General features: G+C 30.1%; 1 protein-coding gene across 1 annotated transcript; it reads left to right on the forward strand.

Annotated features, from left to right (window-relative positions):
* Window positions 1-30: 30 nt before the first annotated feature.
* Window positions 31-19,977, forward strand: elm (calcineurin like EF-hand protein 1 elm). The gene is made up of 6 exons (XM_035353397.2): window positions 31-149; window positions 391-463; window positions 5,129-5,201; window positions 9,361-9,551; window positions 12,068-12,171; window positions 19,190-19,977. The coding sequence occupies exons 2-6, from the start codon at window positions 397-399 to the stop codon at window positions 19,322-19,324; spliced, it is 570 nt and encodes a 189-aa protein (XP_035209288.2). The 5' UTR covers window positions 31-149; window positions 391-396; the 3' UTR covers window positions 19,325-19,977.
* The last annotated feature ends 36 nt before the right edge of the window (window positions 19,978-20,013 follow it).

The raw sequence follows: 20,013 nt of genomic DNA on the forward strand, positions 1-20,013 counted from the left end.
AAAAATACTTTTCACAGTCAATTTTATTTCCTCCTCCTCAACTCAACTTTTGTTATGCAAGTAAACAAGCCATTTAACAATTGGTGTTGTGAAAGTGTTTGTTAAGTAGTTGTGTTTTGAGTGTCCTTGGTTTAAAGTCCTTGATAATCGTAAGTTTAAATGCTGCATATTTTAAATAATTGCTTAATAGTCAAAATTATCTTGTAATAATGCAGTTCACATTTGAGACTTTGGCCTACAAATTTTAATAAGATTTAGGGTTTGCTTAATTTGTTTCTGTAATATTATCGTTGAAGTGTGACACAAGGCAATGCATATACCTCAGTTTTCATGTGAATGTTTTTAGTTTTCTGTAATTTCCTTTTTTTTTATTTTTGCCTTTTCCTTCAGTTTAATATGGGAAACAAATCGTCTTTAATGCTGCAGCCTGAAGAAATAGCGGAAATTCATCAAGAGACTGGTTGTAAGTGATATACTGTTTTAATGAAATTTATTTTTGAACTTTTTTCCTGAACGATACAAATAAATGTTTCGTTGTGTGCCATTTATTGAAAAGTTTCAAGATTATGTACTGTAATCTTGAAATGTAGCAAAGAATCTAAGAAATGTAAAATACTATTTGCTTATTTTTAAAAAAAAATTTATTAGAGATTAAATGTATATTTACTTTTGTAAATTACAATAGCATTAATAAAATCCCACTTCCAATTAAAATATCGAATATCCAGATAAATGATTCAATTAGAACGCTATTGATTTATTTGCCTCAAAAGAAGACAGATAAGTAGGTTTAATTTTAAAACTTGTACTTTATTATTTTGTAATCAACATTCAAAGATTTTTTGTAAGCAATATTATGAGTTTATTATATTCCATCATTAGAAATAAAATATTACAATTTTTTTTTACCTATGAGGATTTTTTCCTTTTAGGTGCTTTGTTTTCCTCAAACTTGTGAAAATGCAAATGTATTTCAATTTGTAAATTACAACATATTTTCATATTTAATTTTTGAAATTTATTTTGTGAACCTGTATTTAAATAATCCCCGAACCGCCACTACATATGAGTTAGAGGTTGCATTGACAAATGCAAATAGGCAACCAAAATTAGCATAAAATGCAATCCCGCACTCACACCACAGTGCCTTAAAAAGGGCATGCCAGACCTATCCATCAGTTCGCCAACAGCAACCTTGAAATTTCTCGACATTATGAATTTTGCACCTACATTCAAGCAAGTGCTAATTATTTGGCCTTTACGAGCATATCACTGAAGCTATTATCTGATCGATATTCCTTTAAAACAGTATTCAGGTTGTTCAAACTTTCCCAAGTCCATGAAATAATGAAATTTTATGTGCTAAATATTGGTAACAACAATTTAGTATCTTGTTTCCCAACATTAATAAACATACTATAAGGTATTTCTCCCGGCCTTCTTAGCGAGCCTTCATGTTGTAGTGGTCAGCACACTTAGCACATAATTGAGAGGTCTGCGGTTCGATTCCCGGCAAAGACGTTGCTAATTTTTCATCTTGCCTGCTTCCAAAAATACCTAATGTCTTTACAGTGGCGCTTGAACTAAAAGAATGTTGGATGATTCTCCTCAACCAGGATTTGGTGATTGGGTCCTCTAAAAACCCCAGTCACTCTTTCAAAGGGGGAGTATATAAGTTATTTTTCCTGCCTTCTTTGTGAGCATTCGTGGTGTAGTGATCGGCACACTCGGTGCATAATTGAGAGGTCTGCTGTTCGATTCTCGGCGAAGGCTTTGCTAATTTTTCATCTTGCCTGCTTCCAAAAATACCTAATGTCTCTACAATACGATCTCATAATTTTTAATTTCTTTAAATTAAGAAATAGGCAGATGGTGTGTAGTGCTATCAAAATTATATCCAGACAAAATTTCCTAAAAAACATTGTAAATTTTGCCCAACTGGAAACTTAGTGGGGTTATTGCATCAGTTCTGCCATACCACCTGGTATTTGACAAAGGTTTTAATTTGAAATTTTACTTTCCAAAACAGACTGCTGATTGATTGAGGCAGAAAAAAAAAATTATATGGCTGATGAACAGTGAAGAATAAGTTTCTACTAAATATACTGGGTTCACAGCATCATTCATGATGAGTTTTAAACTGCAATTACAGCAGGGTACAAATATTGCTTGTGAATTAATGGTTTTTTTTTTTTTTTTTTTTTTACACGTTTAGCCTTCATATTCCAACCATTGTCGTATCCTTGTCTGTACTATCAATATATAAACTATAATTTTCTAAAGTTTTAATTAAAAAGTTCTATTAAACTTTCACCTTTTGTATATTTTACGGGATGGAATGTTAAGAAATGTTCTTTAACACTAAGTTCATTATTTTTTTAAAATTAACATATCTTATGCAAAAGGAAATTTGCTGCACATCAGGAGTACGATCAAGTTTATAGCAAAATACTTTGCTTTTTTAACTTCATTTAAAATATTATTTCTTATATTATCACCTATTAATTTAATCATTTAGGTTTGAATTTTCTCTTGAAGATAAAAGTGGCATATTTTTTTTATTATTATTAATGTGTGCAGACATGTTTGGGTCAAATTTTGCTAGCATTTCTATACATATATTTTTAAAAATTTCTGTTGTTTCTTTCAAATAATTTGTTACTGGGACCAGAAAAAACCAAGTTTTGTTCACCCAAAAATTAAATTGTATAAATTATTTTTTCAATGACACTGTGCCAGTATTTAGCTTCACTTTTAAATTTATTTTGCATTTCAAAATCTACAGTTCAGTTAGTTTTTAATCTTTCTAATAAATCAGATCAGACAGTAAATTTTGAAAACGAGATTTACTTTTTTCGCGAATTTGCAAATGTTTCCTTAACTGATACCAATGATGAAACCATCTTGTTACTTATTTTAGTATTTCTGCAGGTAAGTGGATTATTAATGTTAGTGAATATTTTACAATAGAAACAGAAAACTATATTTTCTTCATAGAATATAGTAACCAATCTCACTGAACCTTTTCGTCTTTTGACAAAATTCACAGCAAATTTTAAGACAACTTGCATCCACATTTGTCGTTAGGCAATATAGTCTTATTTTAATAATACCTACGACTTTTTTCGACTAATTCTTGCACCTGGAGATAATAAACTCAGCCAAAGACCTGGATCGTTAGAGAGGAATAAGTATGTGTTATCGAATGATTCATATTGCTAACTCGAATGTGATGGTACCGACTGAACTGTATCAGAAGCTAAATCTCTTGGATCTTTCCTAATTCTAATACCGATTTTGAAAATGATGGAAATGGAAAATGACTGTTTCCGTAAAAGTACTACTGTCTTGAAAATGTGTGAGCTTTAAAAAAAAATCAGAACGTTTCAAATTGCTCTTCTCCAAGTTGTCCTCCCGTTTTTGCATGTTAACCAAACAATTTTTTTTTTTTTTTTTTTTTTTAACTTTTCTGTCCATACAAATAAAAATCACAAAAAATTATTTGTTTTATATAAAACATTTATTTTAAAAAATTCAAAATTTTAAATTTTATAATTACTATTATACCAAATTTCATTAAGTATTTATAGAAATTAGGTAAACTAAATGTATAGTTAAAACTATGTAAGTTTTTTTTAAAGTTGAATAAAGCATTATTATAATTATAGTTTTTATTATGTAATGCTGAATTCACTTACCTTATTTTTTAATTATTTTCCACATTAACTATATTAGTAAATCTGCACAAGCTGCAAAAGCATTTAACTGCTTCCCTTACAAATTTTTTTGAAAAAAATTGCAAAAAATCATCACATTTTTTTATTTTATTTTTAAATACAACAAAACGAAACAAATCAAAATATGTAGGTTTTTAAGTTGAATTTTTAATTTTTTGAAGGTGTAAAAACATTTATTTTTAATATTAGTTTACTATCCCGAGTTATCTTGAGCAAACGAAAATAGTTAAATATTAATCTTTGTATGATTGTTTTTGAAACAAGGGACAACACAGAGTGATACCTGACGTTCTACACTGGTATCTGGTCTCTTTTCTTACTGGCTTACTGCTGGAATCTCTTTCACGGAAGCACAGAGTACACTGTCTCATTGGATTTTTTTTTTTTTTTTTTTAAATTTTTTATTTCTTCCCCACCTCCTCATAATCACTATCTGAAAGATCATCGCTTTCGCTATCTTGCATCATCGACATTATTTTATTTTTTTCCCAACGCATGCATCCTTCTTTATACATTACTAATCCACAAGCTAACGTATACTATACAATAGGGAAACACGCGACCAGTCCCTCCAAAAGAACCGCGCAACCAACAAAATTTGGCAAACTGCCAATGAAAGCTGAATATTTCCTTTCATTTCCTCCAGACCAAGTAAAACCGTGATAAAAGAAATCGTACTAACAAATTCTGCTTCGCCCGAGTTTTCTCGGGATAATAATTAACTGCAATACATACGAACCCGAGATAACTCAGGATAATCAGGCAAGCGGTTAAATAAACCTAAAATTTCTCAATCTTAAACCTGAAAACGTTTGACCGAATGATGAACAATGTGCCAATGTAGAGCCGTTAGAGGAATAGAAATAGTGAAATTTCACCACTGGTTAGTATTGGTAGATAATAAAATTAGCTTAGGTACCTTTGAAACCATGGTGCCGTTTAAGGTCTTGGCTGCTGTAGGTGCCTATAAGACCTTGGCGCTGTTGTACACCGACCACCTTAGCCATATGGATGCCATGTCACTGGTATAGAGAAAGTATTTAAATTATTAATTTACAATTTTGGAAAACATATTTTTTAGAAAGTTCTGATTAATTTAAATTTAAAAAAAAAAAAAAGGTTAGTGTAGTGATTTTTTGTGTTACTAAAAAAAAAAGTTTAAAAGCATAGAAATATTTATTAGAATGTCTCTAATTAGGAATAAAAAAAAGCTCTCTAAATACAATTTTATAACATTCTTGTTATACTATTGTTAGGATGAAATAAAATAATATTGATAGTTGTAATTTCATTATGTTTCATAAGCAATAATGTACTAATTTTGGCTAACTTATTTTTAAAAGGCATTTCTTATATAACTCAGCACCCTTAACAAAATTTTCTCTTTGCAGTTTCACCAAGCCAGATTGAGAGGCTTTACAGCAGATTCACAAGTCTAGATAAAACAGATAATGGAACTTTAAGGTATGTGTTTTTGTGCCTGTTAAAATATCTGTTCAAATTCTGAAGTTTGCCTAAAATGTATAAGAATTTTCCCTCATCTAGAAATGCTCTTTTGAAAGCAATATCTAATATATGCAGTCTAATATTTAAAAAATATATGAAAATTATTTAACCACTGATTTTTAACTCGTTATCAAAAGAAAATTTATTAACTTACTTTCACCTTAAAGTCCATTTAATTACGTTTCTTGTAGAATATCTTGAATATTTTATGTTAAAATAACACGCCAAATAAATATTAATTTAAAAGTCAAACAACAAAGATCAGCATTATATTTGCAAATTTTCACAGGACTAGTTTCAATGAATTTTACCGAGCCATCATCCTCAAGTGCAAATTAATGAGATAAGATATAGTAAAAACATAAGAATAGTTGGACAGGAGTTAAGCTACTGGCACCTTCTATTGATGAAAAAAGAAAACTAAAACATATTTTCCTTAAAGGCTGAAGATTAAGATAAAGTGGAATTAAGGTCATTAACTGAAACAAAGAGATATTCTAGTTAGTCTTTCTTTAATTATTGTAAACCTTCATTTTATAGGCATCTCTGGAACCCATCTTAAAACTGGGTAAACAAATAACCAGTTAATCCAAAGAAGCATGCTAAATGGAATGTATGGGTTATAAATCAGATTAAATAAATATGTATCTATATTGCATATAAGAATGTAGCATGTTTTTTAAGTAAGGACCGTTTTGTTATGTACACTAATAGGTGGCGTGCACACCGCGATGAGTGCCTCCATTGTGTCCCGGCACTCATTAGAAGCACCTATGCTCAGTTGCAGCTGCGTAGGTAACCTGTACAGTCTGTTCTGTGTCTTTAAAATGTTCAAGATTATCAAATCACCCACCTCATGTGAGATAAGGTTAGTGATATGTCTTTTGTTAGCGTGAAACCTGTCTGCTGCAGATTTGTGAAGTTTACAGAGCTACTAGGATGTGTGAAGGCAAAGTGCATCAGTGGGTCAGAGACCAAGACAGCATCTATGATGAGTTCTGCTCTGGTTGTCCATCTGTGATTACAGATGATATGGTGGCTTCAGTTGAAGCAAAAATTCTTGAGAACAGAAGCTTCACCATAAGCACGCTTTCAAATGAATTTCCTGAATTGTCTAGGTAGTGATGTACAAGATTGTTTCTTAAAACTTAAGGTTTAAGAAACTGTGCTCCAGTTGAGTCCCTGGAGGACCACAACAAAAGATATGAGTGTTCGCTGAATTTTTTGGCTTGTTATAATGAAGAAGATGATGCTATGTTTACTCATATTGTAACGGGAGACAAAATGTGCGTTTCACATCTCACCCCGAATGGAAGCAACAGAGCATGGAGTGGAGACACACACAATCTCCTGTAAGGGTGAAAACCAAAAAGACTCTGTCCCAGTGCAAGATCATGAGGTCCATGTTTTGGCATAGGCATCGTGTTTTGTTGGTCGACTTTATGCAATATGAAACCACCATAAATACGGTAAGCCTATGGCGAAAGCTATGGATAGGGATTTAAAACAAAAAAAAATGTGGCATGCTGACAGAGGAAATTTTACAACTCCGTGACAATGAGAGGCCTCATACCGCAGCTTAGGCTCAAGCTTCATTGGACTCTTTTTGTTGGGAAGTTTGGACAACCCCCTTACAGTCCAGACCTTGCGCTGAGTGATTTTCATCTTTTCCTCTATCTCAATCATCTCAGCAGCAACCACTACAACGATAAAGATGTGAAAATAACTGTGACCTCTTGGTTGTCAGAGCAGGTGGCAAATTTCTATGAAGAGTGTATTCAAAATCTAGTTCTAAGCTATGATAATTGTTTAAACAAAACTTGGCAACTATGCTGAAAACGGAGAAATATATGTAGAATCTGAAAATAAGTTTGGTTTGGGGAAATTTTCTTTTGTTTGGTTTTTATTTTCAAATGACTCTTACTTAAAAAACATTCTACATATTTAGTAAACACATGTTTATTTGAGTAAAAAAATCAGTCATTTTTCTTTATAATTATTATTAAAAAAATCATGCTATTTTTCTATATTGAAAATATCACTGACAGATAAATTTTCTTGCTGTTTTATATATCTCACAATGCTTTTAGTTTCTTTCAGTACTTAACTTGTACCATTCCCACTTATTCTAATTCATTTCAAATTATTAACGATTTAAAAATTTATGTACAGTAATAACATGATACCACATGACTTCTTTGTTATAACCTATTAAATTATACACATTTTTGCTGCTCTTCATTTAAACTTATTTCCTTGAATTATTCTAACTTGAATAATCAAATTCTCAAGGTAAGTTGAAAATGACATCAAAAATTGCAAATTTTGAAATTAAATATCCGAGTTAATTTTTATTATTGGGGGGGGGGGGGGGTAAACTTCTTATAATTGTATACGAGTATAAAAATTTCCCAAATATAAGTGTGGGAACTGGGAGACTGCATTAAAAGTTAGTTTTTGTTGATTCTCAATTTCCCCCCTTCCAAATTTGACATCATCCAAATATGAATATTTTCATCATTTAAAACACTTCTTTAATTATAAGTATATGACTACAACCGACGATTGTGAAAATAAAGCCCAAGTAAGGAATTTTTAAGCCAGGTATGGAGGTGTATGCCTTTATATATAATAAAAGTTTAGTTCATTTTAGAGAATTTTGTATTAGATGAGTGCTTGACTAAGGAAGACGTCAATTATTCTACAATCATAAGTGATCATAAAGCATTACATTTTTTTAGCAATGAATATAAGAAGTCAAGCAAGAGATATCCTTTAGCTAGCAAGCATAGACAGTAAAAGAGGAAGCATAATAAATTGCAGTACTTTTATGCTTTGCAGAGATATTTATGAGCTCTTAGCAATTCTTTGTTCTAGTAATATCAGTCAGGCAAAATTTTACTGTAACGTGGATACTGCAGAAAAATTGCAGATGCCTTGAAGGGTTGTATTTTAATTGAAAATTAGTAGTTTAAAAATCTTTTGTCAGTTTGTTAAGTTTTAATTTGGTAATAATTTTTTCTTCATGTTTTAATATCTTACACTGTATATATGTATGCTTGGTTTTGCTGATAGCAATAAAAAAGATGTACAATTAGATGTTATAACAGTACTACATACAAAGTTTCAACATCTATGCGTAATCGTTTTTGAGTTATGCGAGATAAATATCAACACATACATACACACAGATGTCACAAAAAAAAAAAAAAAAAATCTCTTTTGAATCCATTTTATAATCCATTTTGGAAAAGTGTCCTTTATTCTGTGCATACATATGGAAGTCACAGAAAAAAAATTTCCAAATGGATTCGGGAAAGGTTAAAGTGGATATTTCCATTGAAATATGATACCTGAATTTTTTTGAGATTGCAATATTTCCTCATTCAATGAAGAAAATATGTACTAATTTCAGCCAAAAATTATTTCACTGTATATAAAAAGTGAGTATGGTCCAAAATGCACAGATAACTATCATTAAGTTCACTTAAAAACTATGAATAGTAGTGCTTTTAATTTAACTTTACCTTATAGACCCTCAAACTTTTTTTATGTTGCTACTCTTAGATTTTTTGAAAGTCTAATGTATCCCCTAGATAAAATATAAATTTAAAAACATCTTAGTAAATTATCAAATCTAAAATATAAATTTTAAAAACATCTTAGTAAGTTATCAAGTCTGTCTTTCTTTTATGTTGGAAAGCATGTGATAAAAGCATCATATACAGTGTAAAATTGTTGTAGGGGTATTAGTTTTATTGTCTTAGCACTACATCATTTTGAGGATTTCTTTTAGCAATCCAAAAAAATAACTTTATTATTATTATAACTTTATAAATAGCTTTATTATTATTACCAGCTCTAGAAAAAGACATTGTTACTAATTGGAAGAGTAGGTGAATGTTCTAAGAAGTATAAGAAAAAGCTGCAAAAAGTATTTTTTTCAGTGGCGAAATTGGGTTCAGAAAGTAGATTTGTGACACAGTTTTGAAAAAAAAAAAAAAATATATAGTTAAAGTGAGACTAGACAAGGAAAAGTCTGTTGCATAGTGATGTTTGTAGCAATTAATGTAAGGAGAATTGAAATACTAATTTTTGCTCTGCATACCTTTTCCAGCCGAGAAGATTTTCTTCGTATACCAGAACTTGCAATTAACCCTTTAGGTGACAGAATTGTTCATGCATTTTTCAATGAAGCATATGATGATCGAATTAATTTTCGCCAGTTTATGCGAGTCTTATCTCGGTTCCGTCCAGTGAAGAAAAATAAAGAAAATAAGTTAAACAGTAGAGAGGAAAAGCTGCGATGTAAGTATTGATTTATCACTTTTGGATAGTTAATAATATAAATATAACAATGATATAATTAAAATATGCAGTAATATGAAAAATATTTAAAATATCTTTTACTTCTTGAACATAAAAAATTGTGAAAAACTCAACATCTGTTAACTCATCAAGAATTCGAGCTATTGTTCTTTATATGTTTGCATTTTGAAAGTTATATTTGATATTTAAACTAAAAATCTTTTATCTTTCTTGTGTAATCACACCAAGCTGCCCCCTTACAAATGTTTTGAATGTGTATTTTGATATATATTTTTTATTGAAACTTAATATTTCATAGTTGACAAACTTGAAATCTCAAAAACCGGGAGATTTTTGTGAGAAAACTAGGAGGTTTTTCATGCTGAGGTGCGACTTCATTTCAAATTAACTGCAAACTGACTTTAATTCTCTTTATAGTACATGATTTAGACTATTGAACTGTTTGTAATACAATTCTGATGTAACATATACACTCTGTCACAAAAAAACAAAAACAAAAATATATTCACCCAGAAGAAATCTAGCCACAATCATGAAACTCAGCAGGAATGTAATCTGGTAAAAGATATGCAAATGATTTAAATTTTGATGCCAATAAGACAAGGGTAAGTGCTCTATGCACATATGAGATATACAGCTGGGAGAATTTAAAAGCACGATTGCTCATGCCATAGGACTACTCAAACAAATTTGTCAACTTGGATGGATGGTATTGTGACTAGAGATTCCTCTAAGACATAACTGACAGCAGTACAAACAGTTGTTGGACTTTAAGAAGGGTCATATGATAGGTTTCAGAGAAGCAGGTTAATCAAACAGGCGTATCGGCCACCACCTCGGTCGTAGCAATATTGTAGTTGCTCAGTGTTGGCAACAATGGATCATGGAAGGGGTAGTCTACCATCGCAAAGTGACAGGGTTATCCCATGAACACAAATGAGCATGAGGATCACGCAATCATAAGAGCAGCCACTTCCACACCAATAACATCGCTACCATTGATACGATGCCATTTACCACCTTTCCAGTAATAGCAAGGGAAACCATTTTGAGATGGCTGACCGATGCTGGTATATGCTACTGTTGTCCATTAAGATCACTGACTGCTACCGCCTACCATTGACCTACATCATAGGCAGTGTCAATTGAATTTTGGCCAAACTTGGGTAACCGGAGAGCGAGTGACTAGAGGATGTGGTGTTCAGAAATGAATCCCGATTCAGTTTCAATTCTGATGACCAAGGCACACACACGTGGAGACGGCCAGGCCAGCGGTCCGATTTAGTATTTATTGTCGAGGGGCATATGGTGACTATGCAAGCTGGAACCGTGTGGCCAGTGATTTGTTGGGACACACGATCACCTCTAATCGTCCTTCAAGGCACTATGATGGCTCACAGTTACGTGGATGATATTTTAATGCCAGTTGTTCTCTATGCTATCAAGTCACCCAGGTTCCATTTATCAGCAAGACAACACTCATCCGCATACAGCGTGACTCTGCTAACAATGTGTTCAAGGATATGATGTGGCCTGCCAGGTCACCAGGCCTCTTGCCAATAGGGCACGGGACCTGCTTGGAAGGCAACTGCAGATGTCCTGGGATGTTGGTTAATTAACTGCTCAGTTGCAAAGATTATGGCATGATCTTCTACAGGGTGTCATATGTAACCTACTTGATTCAACGCCATGCCATGTTTCATCTTGTATAGGTGCCAGAGATGGCTGTTCTACTTACTGATTTGTAACCTTTCTCATGCCATAACTTCTTAATGAAACAATCTTTTGTTCTGAATTTATAATCATTTGTTTATCTTGCCATACACTACGTACATGTTAAGTTTTGTAATAGTAGTTTGTTTTCATCTGGGTGCATATATTTTGTGAAAGAGTGTATTTGCATTCAATTAGATAATCTAAATTTTATGTCCTTATGCTAATTTCATTTTTTAATTTTCTCACACTTTTATACTAAGAAAATCCCAAATAGTGAAACTTTAAGTACTGAATTATTAATGTGTATAGTATTTGTGTGGATAAACTTAGTAATGGGGCATTTATTGAAGTAAAATAAAATAAAATACAAATATTAATTGATTAAATATTTCTTGAATATTTTTATGAAAATCTACAAATGTCTACAGTCAATTAAGATAACTCGCATTAAATGATATTTTATAAGATCAATAAAATATAATAAAAAAATTAGGTTAAAATCAAATTTAATTAGAAAAGTTATTCTGAAAATCACTAGATGTGAGAGAATGCAGCTTGCTTAATTTAAGATTCTTTAATTTAATAAAATTTTTATCTGGCATTACAACTTATAATTCTTAAATCATGACATAAAGGATTTAAGAAAGCTATAAATGTTAATTTTCTTTTGTAATGCATGTTCTATGTATTCCCTTCATTCAGAAAGTAAGATTTTTGAATAAATTTGGGAGACACCACAAAATGTTAATGTAATATATGTTTGTCTTATTTACTTCCAGTTGCATTTAAAATGTATGACCTTGATGATGATAACAAGATCTCAAGGGATGAACTGCTGGCAGTTTTACATATGATGGTTGGAGCTAACATTTCTGAAGAACAAGTAAGTCTTAGAGAATCAGAAATTCTTTCATCTTTCTGAATTTTTATAGAAGGTACTTTCTGATTGTCTGCATCTCTAGTTAGAACATTTGATAGAGCTGTCATATATTGGGATATTTTTTAATCTCTATACGGAAATGAACAGCCAGTGCATGCATGTACTACACTTGTTTGAATACTTATGGATTTACACACTTTAACAGGGTTCGTACAATCCTTAAGAGTCCTTAGGTTTTTTGGAATCGATTTTTGGTCAAAACCAGCAGAAAATCCTTAATTTTAATTATTTGAAATTTCCGTCTCTTTTTGCAACTGCCATTTTGAGAGTGATTTAGCATTTTGGGAGAATATTTTTGGTGGTTCACTGACAAATATGGTCATCTTTGGAATGGGTTAATTAATTTGTTTCTATTTCTTTTATAAACAATGTGATACTCGAGTTTCTGTGCAAGAAGTGAAACCTAAGCATTTCAAAATTACTTCATTTTTTTCTAATGAAGAGCTCTTAGCAACTTTTCACTTTGGGGGATGTGAATTCTTTTATTAAACAGTTCTAAATTTGGTGACTTATCAACATTTTGGCAATTTTAAGATCAATTTCTATAGAACATTTTTAATTTGGAAATTTAGGAATTTTTTGATAATTTTTTTAAAACATTATAACATTCATAAATTTCATTAAAATAATAGTAATATATTGAAATTATACTTAAGAAATAACATTAAAATAAGCTATTTTTCTTTTCTGTGCCATAGTATAAAATGACAGTAATTTCCATTTCAGAGACATAATATACAACATTTTAAAACTGAAAAATGAACAAGGTAATAAATGCTATAAATCACAATTTACAAAACAATTCTTAACAAAAGCAAAATACCTGTGTAATCAATTAAAAATGCTTTTTCTATTTTTTCAGGGTAAGAGTTTTTCCATGTAATTGTCTCAGAATGTGCATCAGTTTTCTGTATAAAATTAATTTTACACTCCACCCCCTTTCTCTGATCTTCTCCCCCCCCCCCGGCTGAAAAGCCAGAAAATATTTCTGGCTTTTTGCTGTAGCAGAATTGATAGGGGTAATTTGTCTTTCGAATTTTAGATGTTGCAACTTAAAAAATTTAGAAGGATTTAAATATTTTTATAGACCCATGATTCTTCTAGAAGATTCCAGAAAAATACACAAAATGAAAAATGTCTTCATGATATTGGCATGTAATAGATCTATTTTACAGAAAATTTGTGATGAATTTCTTACTTTTTGGAGAATTTTTGGAAGAACAATGAAATCATAATATTTGAAATTTTTACTTCTGATACTAGAAGTGTTTTTCTTAACATGTTTATCTTCCCTTTATTTTCTCTTCTTTTCACTAAACAAAGACATAAATATCAGAAATGTTTCTAATCTTATCACATGAACAGGCATCTATAGAAAGGAATTTTTCTATTAATAAAGAAATTAAAAGCTGAAAATTTAAAAGTTTCATGTTATATATGTCTCAATGCATAATACACAGGGCTGGTGCTAGTCATTTTTCCACCACCAATTGCTGTGGATCGTAAATTCTGCTCCCAGTACCTGTCCTAAATTGTAAAAGTTATGCTATTTCTAGCTTTTGTTCTTCGGTGCATCACTAAATTCTAAAAATTCTGCCACACTGGCTCTGTAACTGGCCCTGATCATCTATCATTTCATATTTATTCTTAATGTTCATGTTATTAAAGAAATAAATAATAGAAATCTTTAATAAAATTCAAAAATTCTGAAATAAAGAGGAAACATATTGAAGAAAGAAATTGAATGTATAAAGTGAAAGAAAATTATTCTTGAAAGATATGTACGGTTATTATTATGTAAGTTAACCAGTCTATAATTTCAGCCTTTACTATAATTCCTCCTTTCCGTTTCATAACCAGAGTGCAAATCAGTTAAATAGTATTTAAACTGCAGTTTTTTGGTATTAAGAGAGAGTTTGTTTCTGGCCTCTGCTTGCATACTGCATTAGTTTCTAGAGCTAATATATAATTATTTGTCTTTATCAGCTCTAATAATTTATAATTATTTGTCTTTGCATTATCGCTGCTGACATTTGAATTTGTTACAATGATAGAGTTACTGAATCAGCCTAGATTAAAATTAAATTGTGCAGTCTACTAGTCTACCTTTTTAGTTTGAATTTGACTGTTCCTGTTTAGTTACATCACCATGAGCTGTAGTTGATTTTGTCAGGAATGCGCCTGTATGTTTTAAGTTCTGTTGAAATAAAGAGGTTTATGTAAACCTTTATCTGACTTCATAGTTACTTTCAGACGTAGCAATAATTTGTTTCATGTCTGTCAGGGGTTTGGGACTATTTAACTTTTACCTGATCAAGTAAAACCTCATAGGTACATTGTTGAGAGATTGACAGGTTAGGAGATAAAACTGTTTAATGAGAAGGAAATACATATAAATTAGTCAAAATGTGTGGAAAGGCTTCAAATTAAAAAGAATTAATACATATTTTGTTGTGTGTTGTTGCTATGAAACATGAATGTTTTATAGCTTTTAATGTGTAATTATCCTAATATCGTTTAAAAAATCAAGTGTCATAAATTGCATGTGTTTTAAACTGTGAAAAGTTATTAGATTGTGATTTTAATAGCGCTTTTTTAACAAGTACTTTTTTAAAATAAATAAAATTTAATAGTGGCCAGGTAAATCTGTAATGACTAAGGGTATCTATCTAATTTATTTACTATTTGTAACTAACTGACTGCTCAATTTGTGAACCGAAATCGCTTCCTTTTTTTTTTTTTTTTTTTTTTTTTTATGCATATTTTAAATCTATATATATTGGAGAATTGAAAAATGCACTTTTTCTTTCTAGAAAATATCTTCTGTATAGATTTTTATCATGAGAAACTAAGTTGCCAGAAAAACCAATTTCAGATATTATCACCAAAAAAAAAATCTTTTTTTTTTAATAAATTTCTGTTGAATTACAGTTAATTTCTATTTATTGCATAATATAAAAAAGTAAAATGTATAAAATTTAAGAAAATATAAAGCGCTGAGGGAAAAATACCTTATAAATGCAGTTTAATATGATTGAGTTCAAAACAGGGTTCAGGGCAAAGTCCAGCTTAACAGTTTTTGCACCATATTCAATAAATCTTATTAATAATCAATCTAATTAATAATTCAATAATTTAATTAAATCAATAATATAAACGCTGAGCAATTATTCAATAATTTAATCACTGAATGTTTTCTAGCAGCCATTTCTGTAAGAAAAAAGCGGCAAAAAGTGAAATTTGAGCGCTAATACCACGTGCCTTCAAATGTCGCAATTTAGTGGACAGCTAACGATATCTGTAGGCCAAAACATAATATAAACGCCTAATACTGTATATAATTTATTTCAATGATTAAATGGGGAAAAAACGGATTCCAATAAAGGAAGAAAAACATATGCCCGCGGAAATCGCGAGATAAGCAAGTTTTGCTACATTTGAGTTGCCCGTGGAAATCGCGGGATGATCAGCCAGAAGGTTAAAAGTTATCTAAAAGTAAAAAAGCAAAGTTAAAAGTAAAAAGTGAGTTATTGCCTTTCATTAATCCTTACCATGGTCTCGAGATGCAGCAAAGAAATATAAACATGTAAAACTTATTCCTTGCAGATAATGAGACTTAAAATAATACAAAATAGCGTATCACCTCTGGTGCTTTAGTAGTTTATTGGAATCTTAAAATATATTACCTGGGTTACTACCCCAGGAACTCTACATGAAGCTGTACAACCCCAGGAATTATACATGAAGCTACAGCACTAACTGCATCAGACAGAACATAACTAACTTTCTAAAATGGCCAGCCATGCCTACATTAGGTGTTCAGCTCTGTTCTAATTAACAGGTCTTTCTCTAGACAAGCAGCAGTGGTGGCAATAGCCAATCTTCTGTTAAGGAATTATGCTCATTATGATTTTACTTCTCATTTTAACCTATGCCATTAAAATGCTACTCTTCTTTCATATATGTCCAACTATTATAAGTAAAATATTTAATGTTACTTGATAAATTTTACCAAGTTTATTTTTTCTCAAATTTGTTTTATAATTATATTCATTCAATTATATTTAATAACAATGCATCTAACTTACAGATCCATTTTATTCTTAGGATGGTATTCCAAAATGAAGTTCAGGCATAGATAATATCTTTAATTTATTCAGTTCCCATTTGTTGATAGGACCTTAATTTTTTTTCATTAATGATCCTTAAAAGTACTTAATGTCCATGAGCAGAAATGTGTACGTACGTTTAACCATCATTCCACCGGTTTAAAAGTATAAATAACAGCCATTAAATTCCACTCCCCTCATAAAATTTCTTGTTTCTTTTAAAATGCTTCTTTTTATTATATGAATAGAACAATACCGGTGTGCCATAAAAATACCTTAACAGACATTTTATGACAAATCACAAAGTTGGCAGATGAATTTGCCATGCGGCCTGGATAATTGAGTACTCTACAGCAATAGTCTCAAATTGCATGTGTATCAAATGCACAATCTGAAAGCAGTAGACAAGCCAAAAAATTTTTAACCAAAAAAAGTTAACTAAATTTTACATATTAATATTTATCAAAACATAATAATGAGGCAAAGAAAAAATTCAAATGTATACTGATTTTTTTTGTCTGAAGTCTAAAGGTGGTATTTGAAGCAATTTGTGTTGGTTTTTCTTTATAATTCAAATGTATTGACTGCTAAATATTAAATCTTCAGACTGACATTTATTTCAGATAATTCTGATGTATTGAATTAACCACTAAATGATTTACTTAAACAAATTATAAAAATTTACCAAGTGGCACAAAATTTGAAAATAAATAATGACAACTTACTCTCTTTCACTTTTCAAATTTTTCTTCAATGCAAACAGAAAAATGCATGTATTTTATATAAATAGTTATAAACAAACTTCTTTATTCCACATTAAAGCTTTCAGCTGTAACACCTCATAGCATTTTGATTTTCCTAGAGTTTATAAACTTGGAGAAAAATTAGCAGAAACTGTCATGAATTGTATGCTCATCATCAGTCAGTTGGGCTCTTTTCTTATTTATTTTCAACTGTGGAAAAAACTGTTAACATAAAATGTACTTTCAAACAAATTGATTTTTTTTATTGCAAAAATTCATTGTACTAGTTTTTAAAACTCTTAATTATATAGGTCACAGGACATGACTGGCTAATGTTCTAAAAAAAATCTAATAATAAAATTGTTGTAGATACAGATTTTGATACATAAAAATATTAAAATAAGCATCATTCATATTTCATTGTTCCTCACATTTCATTGTTGTACTGTCTTGATTTGATAGAAGTGCAGAAAATTCTGTCTAATTTCCCATATACATTTTCTACATGTCTAATTTCCCATTACTGTAACACATAAAAATATGTCTTCATGTACATGTGCACTGCTGGAATCATAACTATTTTTGTAACCTTTTTTATTACAGAAGAATACTATATCTTTATTAGCAGTTGGAAACTTATCTAATGCCCTGTGATCCCATTTCATCAAAACAACCTATCATTTGTTGTAGAGCAGATGGAGTAAATGGGCATTGTCAATATTTCTTCAGGAGGTGAAGCAGTAGAGTGCAGAAACAGCAATGCATTTTTTCATGCTGTATTATTATCATTCAGTTTGCATTGAATTAAAAATGACAGGAAAACTCTTAAAGTGACCATCTTTTTAAATACTTTTATACCTAGCAAATTTTTTAGTTAACCATTTTTAAATTTCCTCTCCTGCCAGTACAATATTGTTACTATGTGAGAAACAATATACTTTTTTTTTACAGTTTTGCTGCATATGAGTTACTAAATGAAACTTGTAAGATCTTAAAGAGCAGAACTTATAACTTTTTGACTATTAATGATGTAGTTCATTCAACAGTTTCTTTTTGTCTATTAACAGCACACCATGCAAATTGACATAATTTACCATTTCCTTTAAATTTCAGTCACTTGAAATTCATTCACCCCCCCCCCAAGATTATTTTCAAAGAGTGGTACTAATTTTTTAGGTTAAAATTTAGAGCAGTGAAAAAGAAATTGCTCTTACTAACAATAAAAATTCATTAGGAATGAAGTCTATTTCTTGAATAACAAAATAGAATTTCAAATAAATAATGTAGCTTTAAAATGTATTTTATTACAATTGACATTTTTAATCTGTATCCATCCTTATTATGAAGAAAGAATTTATTACAGCAAAGAAAAAGAAATTTGGTAATGAAAACTGGATTCTTTTTAATGTGCTTGAAGTAACAGCAGACAAAAAAATTATTATATCTTGCAATATGTTGTTAGGGGGGGAACTTGTAATATTAATGCTTTAAGAATTGTTTTGCTTGTGTGAATACTTACTATAAGAAGTTATATGTAGCAGTTTTTTATTTGTTACGAAAAACAAATGAACTAGACATTTTATGCATATTTTTATTTCTACTTACTATAAGAAGTTATATGTAGCAGTTTTTTAATTATAAATTTGTTACAAAAACACAAATGAACTAGACATTTTATGCATATTTTTATTTCTGATTTCTGTATGTGTCTCTATGAAGAGAAAGGCATTACTGAAATAAAAAGACTGTGTAATAAAAAATTAAATTTCTGATTTTTAAAAGTATATAATTGCCCAAATACTTCTTTTTTGTAGATATTCTATTCCCTGTTGCCTAAATATAAAGCACAAGAATCTCTTACTTAGTAATGAGTTATATTAATCTTCTCAAGCTTTAAGAAGGCATGAACTTATTTCAAAAGATTTTGAAATCTTGAAATATATTCCAAAAGTTAAATCAAGGACTAGATGGCAAAAATTTAATAGATACAATTCAGATAGTTTGAAATGTGTGATTTATTTAATTTAATTTTTTGAGGGAAGGGGATGTTCTAAAGTATTGTTTTTTAAGAATTTAAAGTTTAATATATATATATATATTATTTTTTAGTTGGCAAATATTGCAGATAGAACTATTATGGAAGCTGATGGTGATGGAGATCATATGATTTCATTTGAAGAGTTCTGTGCAACACTGGAAAGGACAGATGTGGAAGAGAAAATGAGCATTCGATTTCTCCATTGAAAATGTGATTGTTTAATAACAAAATATTTTTATACATACATACATATATATATATATATACATATATATCTTTAAACTATATATGGCCTGGTGTAAATCAGTATTCTTATCTTACATTCCTATGCATGTGTGATAAGAAAATATAAATTTTATATATGTAGATAAGTGTTCATCTTAGAAAAGCTTGTGTAAAGTAGCTGTAAGAAAAGAAAAGTTAATAATTATATAAATATGTACGAGTATATCTCTTGATACCTCGAATACCAGTTAGAATACTGTGCATATGCCTTGCCTGCAAATAATATATTGATAAAATATTTTTGTCTGCATAGATGCCAGTTTTATAAGCTTTCATTATTATATAATTGTAATTTCAAATTGTATAAAAGTCATATTTTCCATAAATACATATATTTAATGTTAACAAATTGTAGAGAATTTCTGAATAATTTTTAGTTTAATAAAATATTTACTAACTGTTAAGTTTTATAAATTTTGCATTTTGAACTGTATAGTTTCAGTTTATATAATATACTTCATTCAAAATCAAATATGGCATAGTTGAATGTTGTGCTCTACCTAACACATCCATAATTTGTGACGAAAACATAGTCATAATGATAATTTCATAATAAAAGTAATGGAGAAGGAAATCTGTCTCTTAAGTTCCTCCTAATACCATTTGTTAT

Source organism: Stegodyphus dumicola, chromosome 9 (assembly GCF_044657685.1).
Source record: "Stegodyphus dumicola isolate Sdum_Otavi_A_Nest chromosome 9, ASM4465768v1".
Lineage (NCBI taxonomy): Eukaryota > Metazoa > Arthropoda > Arachnida > Araneae > Eresidae > Stegodyphus > Stegodyphus dumicola.

What these genes read in the sequence shown, in the direction of transcription:
- elm (XM_035353397.2), top strand. Translation starts at nt 397, where the DNA reads ATGGGAAACAAATCGTCTTTAATGCTGCAGCCTGAAGAAATAGCGGAA. An exon ending in AATTCATCAAGAGACTGGTT is followed by an intron (nt 464 to 5,128) that starts GTAAGTGATATA and finishes TTCTCTTTGCAG; the next exon opens with TTTCACCAAGCCAGATTGAG. An exon ending in ACAGATAATGGAACTTTAAG is followed by an intron (nt 5,202 to 9,360) that starts GTATGTGTTTTT and finishes TACCTTTTCCAG; the next exon opens with CCGAGAAGATTTTCTTCGTA.